Genomic DNA, 17,348 nt, shown 5'->3' on the forward strand with positions numbered 1-17,348 from the left:
GTCTGTATTGCAGGTTCATGTTTATGGACGTGTCAGGCACCGCCTCCCTGGGGCGACCGTCCTTCTCTGGCTTTCAGAACCTCACTGTGAGTGTATTGGGCAATCGGGGAGCTGTCCATGGGTGCTTCTCAATATCCCTCCTCGTCTCCTCGCTCCTCTGTCCTCCATCCTATGACCCGGAAACCAATCGAGCACAGCCATCTGGAAGGACATCTCAATTCTCTAATTGCACCGCGAGGAGTCGAGGAACGAGGAGTGAGGAGGCTTTCAGAGGAGTCATGAGCGAGGATACACAGGTGTATCCTAAGCGGAACTGTTCCATTGACTAAACGTGACGCACGTATACATTCTCCTCCCCCTTCACATCGGTCACAATCTTTTTAAATTATAGTTTACCTATGCAGTTTATATAAACCACACATCTCACATATTTCAACAGGGTATCTTGCTTTATTACTATTCATTATGAATTTCTTAAATTAACAAACTTCAACAACATAAGGGCAGATTCTTTGAGCGCTGCTGATGACGCTGTGAAATTACGCTCGAATGATGAAGTATTCCAATGTATAAAAAAAGCTTTCATTCGATTCCTCTGTCCTCATTTTCTTTCCTTGCGTCCTTCCCTCACAACCTACAGGGGGAGGAGCTGAGGCGCTAGGAAAGGAAGCGAGGAAAGGAAACGAGGATGCACAAATAAGAAATAAGAAGCACCCCATGTCTCTCCCATAGGTGGATCTCAAACACGAGATGATGAAAGAGAACAATAGGTTACTATCGTAACCCCGGTTCTCTGAAACATCGAGTGGAGAGATCCACCAGCTTTGCACCGCTTGCCGCACGAGAAGCGAATATACTTACTGGGGAATAGCAGCGCTTGCAGGCGTTATATGCGCTAGGTAAGGGGGCGGGACCTTACCATAGCGCATTGGCTGCGCGCTTCTGTCTGTCTAGCCAGACTTGGTGCAATTGGATGCTTCTGCAGAGGTCAGGTACGGATGCCCTTCCCATAGGTGGATCTCTCCACTCGATGTTTCAGAGAACCGGGGTTACGATAGTAACCTATTGTTTTCATGCATGAATGTTCATAAAATACATTATTTTTCATTGCTGCAGCACATCTTCTACCAGTCTGTAACCGTTTTTAAATCCTGTCTGTATGAAGCCCCTCATGATAAGCACAATGTACTCCGATTGCTCGGCTGGACCAGTGTTGTGATTGGTCAACCTCTTTGAGCGCGTTTCAGAAATGTCACATCCTTTTCATAACCGCGAGTGTCACATGGCAACAACACCACACTATTAATGCAAGTTTTAACTAGGCCTCCACCCCTTTTTTGCTTAAACAAGAAATATTGTGATGCGTACATTCCCAGAAGGAAACAAGACTACAATTGACGCGTTTCAGGAAGAAAAGAAAGAGTGCTGAGCCGGACTGATATAGAGAATAACAAAGAACACCACTTTGGAGTGGACATTTAACTTTGCAGTCCTTTTTCATGCTCAAACCGCAACATTACACAATAGTTGAAAATGTAAAAAAACAAAAAAACATAACAGATCCTCTTTAAATGTTTGGCAAGAAAAAAAATTATTCAAATTACTGAACTCATTTATTTATTTAAACAACCATAAAATATACAGGAATCTCTTGTTCTGAGTAGAGGGACAGCAGTGGCCATCGACTGCACCATTCACTCTCCCTTTTCCACAAAAAAAAAGGACAGGAAAGCTAACAGATACCTGCTGGCCCTCTCTCAGCCGGGAAGCTGTTTTAAACAGATTTCCAGTTTCAATCATTCCAAAATCAAAGCTTGAAAAGAGACAAACACAGGTTTTCTGACAGGCCATCAAAGAAGGATCGAGTGGTTTCATTTGCTAAATCAAAGCGAGCATACATGCCCAAAACATCATGTTAATAAGAGCCAGAAAAAATATAATATATATTTATATTCATATATCAACATACAAAGAGATCAAATGCTGTTCTACCATTGGTTTACACAGTGTTCCTCATCCTGGAGCAAAGCATGCTGGGAGCCGTTTGCCCCTTCATTTTCAGTGCTTTTCACAACGTAGTGTTGAACTTCTTGTGCATCGTAGATTTGTTCTCACAAGCTGCCCCTTCCCTCCATACAGTAATTTATGAAGGCACAAAATGATGATGAAATATGGAAAGTAAAAATAAATACCATAGATAAAAAGAATAATTTATCCTAAAACTGAAGATGGAGACAGTAAGCTTTTTAACATCACTCATGCTTGTGGCCAGAAGCATTACAATGCTGACGTTCATGTCCTCGATTTTGCCCTTGCGGTTTTGAAACTATTGAAACGCTGTGATTATTTTTTTTCCCCTCAGAGGGACAGAGAAATTGACACGTATTAAAATCGTATTTTAAAAAATAAATCATTTCTTTACCCAAGTTGTAAATGATCGATTCAGAAGTGCACACTGACTTGAAACTGTTGAAAGCATCACAAATATTCCAGTCTTTTGTAAGGGACTGATTCAAATCTTCCCTCACGATCTGAAAAGAGCTGAATCTCGAATCCCAGATGCACTATGACAGTGTCAAACTGCCAGTGCAAATTTTGGTCCCAGGCTGCTGATTCTTATCTCGTTATTGCCATGTCAGGAGGTCCCAAGTGGGAGGTCCCACTTATCCATTACTTTTGTGTAGGGCAAGATGTGCTGGCAGAGGTTGAGCTGATGGATAAAGGGGCTGGGAGCGCCAGCCTGCTGCGCCTCATATACACATGTATGTGTTTGTGTGTGTGTGTGTGTGTGTGTGTAGAGAGTTAAGGCTCTGCGGAGTAAATTAAGACAAGATGTGAGCCTCTCCTTTTCTCCACCTCAGTAAGTCTCCGAGTCAGAGTCGTTTAGCTCGTCGTCATTGAAGCCGTCGTGGCGGCTGATGCTGTTGAAACTGCAATAGGAGCTGTGTTCGGAGCGGAGCATGGGCAGACTGTCGAACGTGACGCTTTTAGTGGGGCTGGTGTAGTGATTGATGGCACTGAACGTGAGACTGGGCACCGCACCTCCGCCGGGAGACACTGGCATCATGGTGGCCAGGATTAGCGCCAGGCAATCTGCCACGTCTTTGTTAGGAGCACAAGCCAGGGCTGGAGTGTAGCCTTTCAGAGAAACGAGAGAAGAGCGTTCAGAATGGTTTTATGCTATTATGGTAAACAAAAGTGTCATGTGTTTTTGAGGAATAACCACAATGGAGAAATTTGGACTGATACGAATGATAAAACAACATAACGTACGGATAAAGAATGAAATGATAAAAATATTATATCAAAATAATATTAGGAGATCAATGTTTTGTTTTATTTATCTGTAAACCCTACAACCAAAATTCCATAATTTCTTGATTTTTAAATTTCCATGATTTCCAAAATTCTATTGTTTACTAACAAAAAGGGGGGGGGGTTAATGACATTTATACATACAAAGAAATATATAAAAACATATATACACACTACCACTCAAACATTCAGGGTCAGTAAGATTATTTTATGTTTTTGAAATAAGTTTCTTATGATCAACAAGGCTGCTTTTACAAAAATGCAGTAAAAACAGCAATACTGCCAAATATTACAATTTAAAATAAACATTTTAAAATATAATGTATTCCTGTGATGGCAAAGCACATGAATTTTCAGCATCATTACTTCAGTGTCACATGATATTTCAGAAATCATTCTAATATGATGTTTATTCTGATCTGGTGCAAAATATTTCGGTCACCTCTGATCAATTTAATGCATCCTTGCTGAATAAAAGTATTAAAATAAATCAAATCTTACACATATTACCATTTAAAAAAAATTGGAATCAGTATGTACGTAAAAGGATCACCAACTTTATGCACATTTCTAAACATAATATTTATTTTAAACACACATTAACAACTCTAGTTATGATTATGATAAGGTTATAAATCATCAGCATTTACCATTTTCATCCACGGCTAGCACACTAGCACCCTTAGCTAGTAGTTCTTGGACAACCACAGTCAAGCCATTCCTGGCAGCAACATGCAGGGGCCTGGAAAATGAGAACTTAATATTAGGCTTATTCTTTAATCAGGCATGTGATCAGCTAAAGGCAATTTTTTTTAATTAATAAAGAATTACTTAGTATCGCAATACATACTATAGTACTTTATTGTACTGAATAAAACAAAATGAGTATTTATGATAATCATAATACAATATACAATGCCCAGCAAAAAAAATCAAATAATAAATAATTCGATGTTTGGATTTAAATAGGCAAATATTAACGATCATTGGTGTGATTATCCTGTTTCTAACACGTTATATGTTTGGCATATACGATTCCTCTAACCCAAATTGATGGAGTGTGAAGCTTTTCATTTTTTAAACAACCATGTAGGAAGACACATCATGGCCATAATCCAGGATAACAATGTTTATTCATCAGGCTCAAATTGTGAAAGAATGATTGGGAGGGAGCATGAAGAAACATTTTCACACAAACGGCAGTCCAGACCTTTAATTCATTGAGAGTCTTTGGGATGTGCTGGAGGAGACTTTATAGAGTGCTGGACTCTTGCATTGTCAATTCAAGATCTTGAATCAAAAATGTAAGCACTTTTTGATGGAAATTACAAATCACAAAAATAATTTTTTTATCAAGAGATGCATCAATTTGAGCTTTTATTTTGGTGGATAGGAGACCTTATCACTTCTCTTTCTTGACAACAATAGATTCTCATTACGAATTGGGGAAGGCGGTAGAAGCACGTTGTGTTCAAAATTTGCAAACTCTAAGCGACTCAAACACTCATCCCTTGCAGACAAGCATTTACCGTGAGCTGTTTTTTACTCCGATACATGGAGCCTGTCAGACTATATATTTATATAATTATTACATCACAGCCGTTGTGATTTGATGATCGCACAAAGGCGCATCACATTTTCACAAACATGCACTGTCAAAATTCATTAAAAAGTTACCGGGCAACTAGCGAGTAATGCAATTTTAACTCCCATTTGGCGCTTTGAAGCCTGGCTTAACATGCTAATAGTGTCCCGCAGATGGGGCCACAAGCTCATGCAGCGCTGTGAGAAGCAATCCATGCATGAAATAAAAGTATTAGAAAAGTATTATTTAGCAGTTTTAGTTATCGTTTAAGGCCATTTCATGATTTCAATCATCATACAGTAACCAGCTACCTCCCCCCCACCTCCTCCAACAACTTTTTTCTCGGATTTAAGCAATTCACGTGGGTCATACTTTTAAGGTCAGAAAATACAGAAATCCGTATAGATACGGAAAAAACACATCCCCTGTTAATATATTTTGGTACATCGGTGCATCATTTCTACGTGTTGACCATACGTTTGTAAAGCTGCGTTGGTGGAGTTGATGAGGTTTCTGTCAGTGATCTTCTCCAAGATCAACAAGGCACTGGTTTCATGACCCTATAGAGAGCAAATGAAAATCAATAGTGTGAATAACAGATAGGAAAGAATCATCAAATTTATACTAGATGCAATGTCCCATTGCTGGAGCTCAATGCAGAATGCAAAAATAACTTCAACAGAAATGGACACAACAGAACAGAGGGTTTCTTACCTTACTGCAGGCCAGATGGAGAGCAGTGTTTTTGTTGGCATCCTGTAGCGTGAGATCTGCTTTTGCACTGCTCACTAACACCTCTGCCAAACACAGACAGACATCAAAACACACACACTCAGTTCACTGTAAACACAAAACACCATGAGATTTGAGTGTCAAACTCCTACCGACGGCATTGGTCTGGCCGTTCTCAGCAGCCATCATGAGTGGGGTTTTGCCTCCAGCATCCACACAGTTCACCTGTGCGTTATGACCCAGCAGGAGCTGCAGACACTCCACGTGATCTGTGAATGCTGCAGCGTGAAGAGGAGTCCTGTTACAGAGAGAACAACAATTACAGCCTGGACCTCAACAACAACAAAAGATGGTAAATAATGAGAATATAACATGATTTATCTATCATCATTTACCAAAAAAAAAAATTTAAATCTAATATTTCCATTTTGTTTCAGCTTTATTCCAATTAACAAAAACAATTTTCATAAGTATTTCGTTTTTGTTAACGATAATACTTTTTGCCCACCCTTGACTTTCATTAAAGAAACGAAAGAAAGAAATGAAAGTAGCATAGGCCATATTAATCTTTACTGACTTATGAATAAAGAGAAGTATGAGTGGTACCTGTTTTTGGAATCAGTTGAATTGACGATGGCAGGACTAAGTGTGTCTATCAACATCTCAGCTGCTCCTTCATTGTCATTTATACTGAAGGTCATAAAAAAACAGAGCTTCAGTACTCTTGTCCTTCTTACACACAGACACCAAACCAACCCAAATCCACTTACACAGCGCAGTGAAGGGGGCTAAAAGTGTTCCCTTCAGTCTTATGAAATAACTCCTGCTCCAGCAACACTTCAACACAAGTGTCATGACCTGCAGAGAGAGAATCTGATGTAACAACGGTTTATCTAACAAGCTTCCTGACTCATGATAAAAAAAAAAGCCCTCAATAGCCCTATTCGGACGGGACTAGTTTTCCAGGAGGACGTTAGAAAAATGTATGTTTTACAGACGTACTTTGTGATTTTAATCCTGTCTCAATCTGTCATTGTTTTTCCTCACACCTCTGTAAAAAATCCATGGAAAATTACCTACTCAAACTCAATGGTCCTCTGAGAAATCTAATCCTGTCGCAATGTGAATTTCTATGATTGATGAGCTACCATTTCTGCACCAATATTTGGCCTGCTTTTATTTCAATATGGATGGTATCCAAAGGAAAAAATAACATACACAATCAATAAATAGAGCCAAATCGTGGAAACTGCAAAGATTGGCCATTTTAGTATCAGGTAAGAGTAAGATACTTGTCTAGATTTCTCTGCTCACTTATGCAAGTTTATTATAAACAGCCACTGCTAAAAACCCATGAAGTTGACTTAAATAGGGTTTTTATAATAAATAAAAATTCTATTAACAAATTAGGGCAGGACGATATGGCCAAATTTTATATCACAATATATTTCTTAATTTCGGTCGATACGATATAATTCCGATATCGATATGAACAATATAAAAGCCTCAGAAAAACTGCCAAGAACGCCCATAACAGATGTCTGTCCCTACAATCTTCTGAAAAAATAATTTGCCAAGTCTATGAAATCTGCTGGAGTCTTTCGCTACTGCACCATAACAAACTACATGAAGCAATGAAATAACCCATCATAACAATAATATTCTCTTCTCAATACCTGCTACAAGACTATGAAAGCATATGGGTAGCAATATTCAGTTTGAAATGTAATATGCAAAATGACAGCATATGGGTAGCAATATTCAGTTTGAAATGTAATATGCAAAATGACATTGTAATATGTAAAATGGCAATGCATTTCTGTTTTTAAATTTACATTTGCCATAACATTTGTGCAACATTTGGTACACAAAATGGGGGAATTTTTTTCCGATTTAAATCCCATTTCCTGCATTTACATAAATTTAGGGACTATGGTGTTACAAAATCCAGGAAATAATTAAGTTGATTATAATGATAAATTCTGCCAAAAATAAAAGTAGGCTACTAAACTATGTATAACAAAAATATGTCTTACTTTTTTCAAGACTTGAGATAATCATTTTATAAAGTCAAAAATGTTCACCATTAATGTTTTGTGTGTAAATAAAACTGAAATATACAGAAATTGAATAAGGTTATCAAATAGTCTGAACCTGCATAAATTATAAATTAAATATAGATTAATCCTTATTAAAGCTACACACGTTCTTTAGACAAGATCAGGGAGTAATTTGCTCTGTTCCCCTTTGTTCTTTGGTTAACAGACAGAATTGGTTGCTGTCCCTTTAAGATCTGTCGCTGATGAGAGGATCTTACGCATTTAATTTTCTCATTTAGACTACTATTAACTTTCAGTTAAGATTTTATTTAACTCATTTAGACTGTTCTTGTGAGGATCCAATTGACAAAACGGACATTTTGGCATAAATGTGTGTGTTATTATTCAAGCGCTAAAGAAAGAGAACTGGATTCTGCGCGTTGTGTGCGCGCGCGTCAGGACATTCACAGGGAGCGATACCTGCTCATTAGAACTTTCGGTGAGCTATTTTTAGAGTGTGGACGCGACGTTCCTAGCCGCGGACGCGCGCATCGGCACAGTCTATCTCCTGATCCTCGTTTGATGTGTTCCCGCTGCTAGTCGAACTCGGCAGTCACACTCCGGCACATTGAATTTACCACTGAATTTATACCACTGAATTAGTCTTTCCACTCTTATCAACTATTTGGTCTGCTTTCTCCTCACTTGTGGAAGCTCGTTCAGTCACATTTGCATTGCGGTCAGGGGAGCTCATTCTGTGGCTGAAACTTGCCGCGTTGGAGATCCGCTGCTCTGAGCATTGGCTGCGTGTCTGTCGTGTAAGTCATCAGGAAAGTAGCCAATTGTGTTCTGCTCTTTCTGACGGCTGCGCGCCTAACGTCAGTCAGTGACAAATGCTGCTATGTATATTGAAATATCGAAAATGTGTTTAAAAATCATATCACCGTTATCGGAAAAAAAAATATCGCGATATATATTGATATTGAATTATTGTCCAGCCCTATAACAAATAATAAATTAAAAGACGTGTCATACGTGATGCACGCACGCACATCACATGACCTTCTGTAACACCTACGTCTAAAAAACACACACTCCCACCTCTGTAATAAACATGAAGATGTCGGTCCCGTCCGAATCGGTAAAGGAAATCACAGGCGTTGAGTGATAAGAATTGTAACTCAAGCGTCATTTAGAAAACTAGTCCCGTCCAAATAGGAATAATGACAGACTCTGGCTAGTGAACACGTGACAGCGGTCATATTTTGTGATTATGCTGGTTTGACCTTTTTAGGGTCTAGACAACCAATCAGACCAGACATTTATATATATATATATATATATATATATACACACAAAATATGGGTTGTTTCAGATTAATGCAAGTGAAATCTGTCTGTTTCAGACCATTTCATGCTTTCAGATTTAAACATTTTGCAGAAAAAGAAACAAAAAGAAACACCATAATGCCATTTACAGGGTTCCCACACATTTTGACCAATGAATTTACATGACCTGACCTATAAGATTATGATTAATACATAATATTTATAATATATTATTATTATTATTATATAGATATTGCTAAAGAGGATTTCCTTTTTGTATGCCAGGTTGTTTTCCTTAAAATTAGATTTCAATAATTATGCTTATCAGTGTATGAAAGTCTCTAAAAATGGCTAACAACCTGAAATCTGAATGTGGCTCAAAAGAGGATTAAGCTTCCTGAGCCTCCAAACAGTTGATGGAAATCCAAACAGATGGAAATTCCCATTTTTAAATTCCCTGATATTTCCTTGACTGTGGGAACCCTGCATTAAGTTTTATCAGACTTGGTGTGGGCAGGCCTTTAGACAGGTATGGTTTATCCATCTGTGACTGGCAAGTGTGTTTATTCACCGTTGTAACAGGCCCAGTGAAGGGGCGTGTAGCCCTGGTGGTCAGTGATGACAGGAATGGTCTCTACTGACTGGGCAGCATGCAGAAGGCCCCCCAGAACCCCAACATGGCCACAGGCGGCCACAAGGTGCACTGGAGAGCGCCCCCTACAGTCCCGTACCATGAAACTGGCACTGTGCTGCAGTAGAGCCTCCACACACTCCTCATGGCCCGTCACCGCCTGGTTGGAACAACACACACATCCATGAGCCATGACAGGAAGCACTAGCAGAGGTGAGAGCCAGTGCCAGTAGAAATACTTCTAGTGCAATGAGTTACGCTTTACCCCTCTGTGAAGAGCAGTGCGGCCCCATTTGTCTTTGGCATCAACATCGGCTCCTTTATTAATAAGGGAGTAAACACAGTCTGTGTGTCCGCCCAGAACTGACAGCATCAGAGGAGTCCTGAGAATCACGTATATGAATATATCTGTAATTTCCATTGACTTCTACAAGAAAAACATGAAAATTTGTGGTTTTTGTGTCATGTACTTACTGGCCAATCCCATCCTGGATGTCCACTGCACTCTGCAGGTCGGCATTTCCAATGAGCAAACGGAGACATTCAGAGTGACCATTTGTGGCTGCAAGGCAAGAGAATAGGCACAAATACATGCGTCATGAGTGTTTATGTCCATACATATACCGTAACAGGTTAAATCCCTCTGAGGTTAGCGATAGATCGATATATATTGGCCAGGATGATAAATCTGCCGAACAACATCGACCTTGTGTCTGATTGGCTGATTAACAACAGGTGCTAGCTCTGCCTTGTGTCAAAAATCTAGTTGACTTGCGTACGGCCATCTGCCGGAAGCTAGTTATTTTAGCCAGGACATCTTTTAATATAACTCCGGGTGTATTCATCTGAAAGAAGAATGTCATATACACCTAGTATGGATTCAGGGTGAGAATATCATGGGCTAATTTAAATTTTTTGTTGAACTATCCCTTTAAACCATTGAATAAATATATATGAAAAAAATAAATAAAGATGCAATTAAAAAAATTACATTTTGTGTTCATGTTATTTAATATCATTAAATGCCTTATCCTTCGAGTAAATAAAATATATGAAAAAAAATAAATGATTTGTAATAATAATAATAATAATACATAATTGATAAAATGATAAATTAAAAAGTAAAATTTCCAACATATATGCATTTATAACCACTATCATTTACTGTCTCAACCTTTAATAAGAATAGTTTTTTTCAGCTTATATTCATTCATATCAACTGCTATTAATAAATTCTTTGTGTAAAAAAAAAAACAATTTAGTAAAATCTATATTTAAAAAAATGTATATTTAAAAACAATAAAAAGATAACAAGTATTAATTATTATTATAATTTATCATATATGCATTTATATTAATTGCTATTCTCTTAATCCTTTGATTAATTATAAAAATATATAAAACCGATCAAATCATAAAAAAAAAAGAAAAAAAAAGTTGAATTTCAGTATTTATGCATTCATGTTCAGCCACAAGATACTTTTATGAGATTAACATTTTTCTCGAAATATGGTTAACCGTTAAGATACACAATTGATCTGTGTTTGGTAAACCGTCACAAATTATGGGGATAACTGAACTGCATGCTATCTAATTAGTCTTTGTACAACATACCAGCGGCGTGGATGGGAGTGCTTTTGAGCGTGTAGTCTTTCACCAGGATGGAAGCCCCCTGGTTGATGAGCACATCCACACATTCAACATGGCCTTTGAAGGCAGCCAGGTCCAGCGGCGTGTGCCCTTGTGCTGTTCTTACATCCAGGTCCAGCAGAGACTGAACCAATACCTCAAGAGCCTGGTGATGTCCATGATATGCCTGAGGACAACCATTACATATAATCTGAGATGAACCCCAGCCAGGGGGCAAGAAAGTTTTAATGTTTTCCAACATTTGTTGAACAAACAGATGGAGATTGTACTCACAGCCAGGTGAAGTGGGCTCACAGGAGCACGTACATCAGAGTCATTTAAGATGTCTGTCCCTGAGGTTTCCATTAACTTCAAGACAAGGCACAACAGATTTAATTAGGTCTGATCACGCAAGGGCAGTGATGATCTTAAAGGTGTTTATGTTGAGTGTCATTGTACTTACCACATCTAAAGGAGTTTCACTAGCAATCTAATAAAGAGCACAGAAATACAGTAAGCTGAAAATATTAAAAGCATAGACCCATCACGTGATTTTAAGTCATCTCACCAGCTCCAGACACAGGCGGTGTCCATAAGCAGAGGCATAATGCACTGCATTGTAGCCCTGATTGTCTCGGATCCCTGGGTTAGCATCATTCCTCAGCAAATATTCCAGGCACCTAGAATGAGAGAGACTAGTAAATTAATTTGCTTTGAAATTACTCATCCAACTCAACCATAGTGCATATGGTAACTCACTTTCCATCTGCGTCAGAAGCAGCGGCGTAGTGGAGGGGGGTGCAGCCCCTCTTGTCCAACTCATTGACATTGGCTCCTGAACCCACCAAAGCAAACAGGCACTGGTAGTTGCAGTTTGCAGCTGCGTAGTGCAAAGGTGTCCTAAAGAGGAGAATATTTTCTCAAGCCCCAGAATCAAAAATATCAAAAAACTATTAGCATAATTCATAACACTGGTAGTGTACAGGTAAACACACCTTCCAAAACTGTCCTTCCTATTGAAATCTGCCCCCGTGTTGAGGAGAAGATTCAGACACTCAAGGTTCCTGCAGTGGAAAACATGTTTCATTAAATACTGTAATACATGCTCAAACTGCGTGAATGAAACATTAAATGGGTTACACTAGGTTGGTTAATCACAACAACAACAAAGAGTATTCACAATAAGAAATATTTAGTCTAGTTTAAAATGTCAAGAAAGTTTCAATTTAATGACTTTAAATGTAATGATGTGTGGTGTAGCCATCACATTACATTTAATTCAGAAATATATATATATATATTTTTTTTCTGAATCAATTCTAAATAAAAAGATTTGGACCAGGGAAATCATTGCATTATGTCATTGACCACAAAAATCAATAAGAAACTCACCCGCCAGCAGCAGCAGCGTGTAAACAGGTCCTTCCAAAGTCATCGGGGGTGTCTATATCAAAGCCTGGAAGACAGAGACCCATTCAGTTCACCTTTATATTGAAAAGAGCAGACTATTAAAAAACAACAAATATTGTAATCCATGCACAGAAAGGGTCTTACCAGATGACAGCAGCTTACGGCAGCAGTCAGAGAAGCCGCTGAGGGCAGCCAAATGCAGTGGAAACATGCCATGAACTCCCCTCCTAAATGAAAAAGAGCCAATGTTACAATCAGAAAGCCAGGAGCATCTCACTGTGTATGCATGTGGGATCAATTACAACATTCTTGGGATTTCCAAATAAGATATATAATGAATTCCTGCCTAGATCTATGTCAACAGTTAGCGCACAAATGTAACAAAGCTGTTATATTCAGTAATTAACAAGCGCATGGGGAATGTGAATTCATACTTGGCTGTATCAGCTCCATTAGTGATCAGTGTGTTGATGAGCAGCTCATGTCCGTATCGAGCTGCGATGTGCAGAGGAGTATTCCCGTTCTTATCTTCACAGTCTATCTCAGCACCTACACATACACGAAACAGACACATTTGATATAAGTCAGATACTGCAGGTTTCAATAATGGAACACAGAAAAATGAAGACTCACCATTCTGAATAATCGCCTGAGATCTTGAGAACCTCCCGTGGATTGCGGTCATATGTAGAGGGGTCTTACCGTCCTTACTCTGTACAAGGAGAAAACAAAGATAAATAACCAGTCAAACCATTTTTTTCTGCAGCTCTATTAATCTAATCAAATCCAGTAGTGATTTTTGTCATACATGTGAAGCCCTAATAGAGGCTCTACCTTGATATTGACATCAGCTCCATTGCCCACAAGCAGCTCAAGGCAGAGCGCTCCGTGCCGTGAGGCTGCGGTGAAGTGCAGGGGTGCGAAGCCCTTCTCATTAACCTGGTTCACATTCGCACCACACTCGATCAGCTCGTTCACCACCACATCCTGACCGTTGTAGCATGCCACATGCAGCGGAGTGTTCCCATATGTGTTTGGCTCATTCATCTGCAAGCATGTCCACAGTTTAAATGATCAGGTACACAACATTCACACTAGGGCTGTAATCTATCGATTATTTTTACTGTTAATAAATATACAGGTCCTTCTCAAAAAATTAGCATATTGTGATAAAGTTCATTATTTTCCATAATGTAATGATAAAAATTAAACTTTCATACATTTTAGATTCATTGCACACCAACTGAAATATTTCAGGTCTTCTATTGTTTTAATACTGATGATTTTGGCATTCAGCTCATGAAAGCCCAAAATTCCTATCTCAAAAAATTTGCATATCATGAAAAGGGTCTCTAAACGAGCTATTAACCTAATCATCTGAATCAACTAATTAACTCTAAACACCTGCAAAAGATTCTTGAGGCTTTTAAAAACTCCCAGCCTGTTTCATTACTCAAAACCGCAATCATGGGTAAGACTGCCGACCTGACTGCTGTCCAGAAGGCCATCATTGACACCCTCAAGCAAGAGGGTAAGACACAGAAAGAAATTTCTGAACAAATAGGCTGTTCCCAGAGTGCTGTATCAAGGCACCTCAGTGGGAAGTCTGTGGGAAGGAAAAAGTGTGGCAAAAAACGCTGCACAACGAGAAGAGGTGACCGGACCCTGAGGAAGAATGTGGAGAAGGACCGATTCCAGACCTTGGGGGACTTGCGGAAGCAGTGGACTGAGTCTGGAGTACAAAAACATCCAGAGCCACCGTGCACAGGCGTGTGCAGGAAATGGGCTACAGGTGCCGCATTCCCCAGGTCAAGCCACTTTTGAACCAGAAACAGCGGCAGAAGCGCCTGACCTGGGCTACAGAGAAGCAGCACTGTACTGTTGCTCAGTGGTCCAAAGTACTTTTTTCGAATGAAAGCAAATTTTGCATGTCATTCGGCAATCAAGGTGCCAGAGTCTGGAGGATGACTGAGGAGAAGGAAATGCCAAAATGCCTGAAGTCCAGTGTCAAGTACCCACAGTCAGTGATGGTCTGGGGTGCCATGTCAGCTGCTGGTGTTGGTCCACTGTGTTTTATCAAGGGCAGGGTCAATGCAGCTAGCTATCAGGAGATTTTGGAGCACTTCATGCTTCCATCCGCTGAAAAGCTTTATGGAGATGAAGATTTCATATTTCAGCACGACCTGGCACCTGCTCACAGTGCCAAAACCACTGGTAAATGGTTTACTGACCATGGTATTACTGTGCTCAATTGGCCTGCCAACTCTCCTTCCTGAACCCCATAGAGAATCTTTGGGATATTGTGAAGAGAAAGTTGAGAGACGCAAGACCCAACACTCTGGATGAGCTTAAGGCCGCTATCGAAGCATCCTGGGCCTCCATAACACCTCAGCAGTGCCACTGGCTGATTTCCTCCATGCCACGCCCCATTGAAGCAGTCATTTCTGCAAAACGATTCCCGACCAAGTATTGAGTGCATAACTGAACATAATTATTTGAAGGTTGACTTTTTTTGTATTAAAAACACTTTTATTGATCGGATGAAATATGCTAATTTTTTGATATAGGAATTTTGGGTTTTCATGAGCTATATGCCAAAATCATCAGTTTTAAAACAATAAAAGACCTGAACTATTTCAGTTGGTGTGCAATGAATTTAACATATATGAAAGTTTAATTTTTATCATTACATTATGGAAAATAATGAACTTTATCACAATATGCTAATTTTTTGAGAAGGACCCGTATTAATTATTTTCTGATTAATCGATTAAATTAATAACCGGCACTTGTAAACTGCCATTCAATTTTCAATGTTTTATCCAAAAATTCTCATAAGAAAGTGCCAAGAATGAAAAGACATCTTCTATCAGTAATACAAATGATGATGGCTGTCCATGATAGCTGCATTAAGTCACTGTTTGGCATTGCCAACAGTATTTGTTTACAGGTGTGAGTCTCGAAATATAGTAGCTTCTTGAATACGTATCTGTATGAACGAACAGCTGATGTCAAAATGGCATTCTAACTCCGACAACCATAGAGAGAGTATCAAAGATGCCAAAGTCCATAACACCAATCAAGGCATGAGTTCATCTATCAGCTATTTTGAAACGACTTGATATTCTAAATGTTTTGAAACCAAGTGTAGAGTACGCTTGAGCTGCCTCTGAAGATCCACTGAAGCTGCCATGGGTGCAGATAATTTCTCTGTCTCTGTGAGTAAAGGAGTCTTGTTTTGTGTGAACATGCAGAGAGACGCATTGTCGCAAATCAACGTCATCGATTACGCAGATTCCTCATAACAGCCCTACTTTCAACTGCGCAGGCTTTCAGGAGAGTTTATTTACAAAACGTGTCTGATAGAATGTGCTACTGAATGAAACTGAACACAGTTGTGCAACCAATTTAAGCATTGTGGTGTAACCCAATTAGCTATATGTGCTTTTTTTTCACAGCATGCAATGCACAGCAGGCTACTTTCTTAGTGCCTTTAAAGTGGGTCTCTGCATGAAAAAGTCAGCATAATGCCCTCTGAAACATACTTGGACTAAATCACCCTGTCCCAAGACTACAAATGCCTGTGTGAAATCAAATCCCATTGTGCATTTTATTATGTTCTTGTCAATCCAATTAACTGCCACTTTTAACTGGACCAATGAAAATCAAAAATCAAATAAAATTGTGCACTGTCAAAATAAAAATAAAAAACTGAAAAAGAAACGATTTGCAGTAATTAATTTGTCACTGCCAGAATGGCATTAGTGTGATGTATAACTATTCTTTGATATCTTGCTCTGGGGGCAGGCATATGCAAATGTATTTTACATATGCAATTGTTTTATTTATTTGTTCTTATTGTTTTTATTTTTACTTGTGTTTTTTTTATCAAAATATCATTTTGCATAGAGGAGAAGATTTTTGTTTGCATATACTGTCAATAATAGTTCTTAGAAAGAAGATCGCAATCGGCAAAAGAAAAATTGAAGAAAATTGCAATTGGTAAATCTCTAGTATTTACTTCCTTTACTTGTGAAAAATACTAGGATCACAGAATCAAAAGCTGCTATCTAAAGTATAGATACTTTTATTTGAAAGGTTTATTCCTTATAGTTTCAACTGGTTAAATTATTTTTTATTATATTAAATGATAGTTTTTAAATTCTGTTTAATTCATACTTATTTTCATTTTAAGTGAATATGTAAAATTATACATTTTAAAATATTACATTTAATTGCAGCATGTTTGATTTTTCTATAATTAAACTAAATAGTTGTATAAATATCCGCCATCGACTAGGTGTGGGAATCTCTAGGCACCTCACGATTCGATTATGCGAAGCTAAAACGATTATCGATGCATCTTTTTTTGTGAGTGACTACTTGGTACTTTTAAAGCAACGTATTTATAATCACCCATAAAGAATTTACTTCCAATATCTTTTATTAATAAAACAAAATGGAAGTGATTTGGCAAATCAACTGTAAAGTTACATTTGCCAGCATATGTCCCAACATTGCAAAGAACAACAGGAAAAGAAATGTGTGCCTGTACTAGCAGCATAATAAACATAAATAAACATTTTGCTGCAGCAAAATCACACACAGCTTTCATACAAAAATAATGCTTGTGGACTTGCGCATATTCTGAATAATTAGTAACATACAAAGCTCCTCTT

At 38.5% G+C, this 17,348-nt stretch overlaps 1 protein-coding gene across 1 annotated transcript in view; it reads right to left on the reverse strand.

Annotated features, from left to right (window-relative positions):
* Nucleotides 1-1,594: 1,594 nt before the first annotated feature.
* The window catches only part of ankrd28b (ankyrin repeat domain 28b), a 31,405-nt gene continuing 15,651 nt past the window's right edge, over nucleotides 1,595-17,348 (reverse strand). Inside the window, exons 8-28 of the mRNA XM_077209202.1 lie at nucleotides 13,504-13,716; nucleotides 13,303-13,381; nucleotides 13,104-13,218; nucleotides 12,814-12,896; nucleotides 12,652-12,715; nucleotides 12,255-12,323; nucleotides 12,019-12,159; nucleotides 11,828-11,939; nucleotides 11,723-11,749; nucleotides 11,554-11,628; nucleotides 11,245-11,446; nucleotides 10,105-10,192; nucleotides 9,896-10,013; nucleotides 9,571-9,790; nucleotides 6,403-6,490; nucleotides 6,239-6,322; nucleotides 5,785-5,930; nucleotides 5,615-5,697; nucleotides 5,378-5,460; nucleotides 3,966-4,057; nucleotides 1,595-3,138 (exon numbers count right to left, since the gene is read on the reverse strand). Coding sequence (XP_077065317.1) covers nucleotides 2,858-3,138; nucleotides 3,966-4,057; nucleotides 5,378-5,460; nucleotides 5,615-5,697; nucleotides 5,785-5,930; nucleotides 6,239-6,322; nucleotides 6,403-6,490; nucleotides 9,571-9,790; nucleotides 9,896-10,013; nucleotides 10,105-10,192; nucleotides 11,245-11,446; nucleotides 11,554-11,628; nucleotides 11,723-11,749; nucleotides 11,828-11,939; nucleotides 12,019-12,159; nucleotides 12,255-12,323; nucleotides 12,652-12,715; nucleotides 12,814-12,896; nucleotides 13,104-13,218; nucleotides 13,303-13,381; nucleotides 13,504-13,716 — 2,463 coding nt within the window. The 3' untranslated portion in view covers nucleotides 1,595-2,857. The remainder of the gene's footprint in view (nucleotides 3,139-3,965; nucleotides 4,058-5,377; nucleotides 5,461-5,614; nucleotides 5,698-5,784; nucleotides 5,931-6,238; nucleotides 6,323-6,402; nucleotides 6,491-9,570; nucleotides 9,791-9,895; nucleotides 10,014-10,104; nucleotides 10,193-11,244; nucleotides 11,447-11,553; nucleotides 11,629-11,722; nucleotides 11,750-11,827; nucleotides 11,940-12,018; nucleotides 12,160-12,254; nucleotides 12,324-12,651; nucleotides 12,716-12,813; nucleotides 12,897-13,103; nucleotides 13,219-13,302; nucleotides 13,382-13,503; nucleotides 13,717-17,348) is intronic.

Source organism: Siphateles boraxobius, unplaced genomic scaffold (genome assembly GCF_051911475.1).
Source record: "Siphateles boraxobius isolate OS27281-9 unplaced genomic scaffold, OSU_SipBor_1 12, whole genome shotgun sequence".
Lineage (NCBI taxonomy): Eukaryota > Metazoa > Chordata > Actinopteri > Cypriniformes > Leuciscidae > Siphateles > Siphateles boraxobius.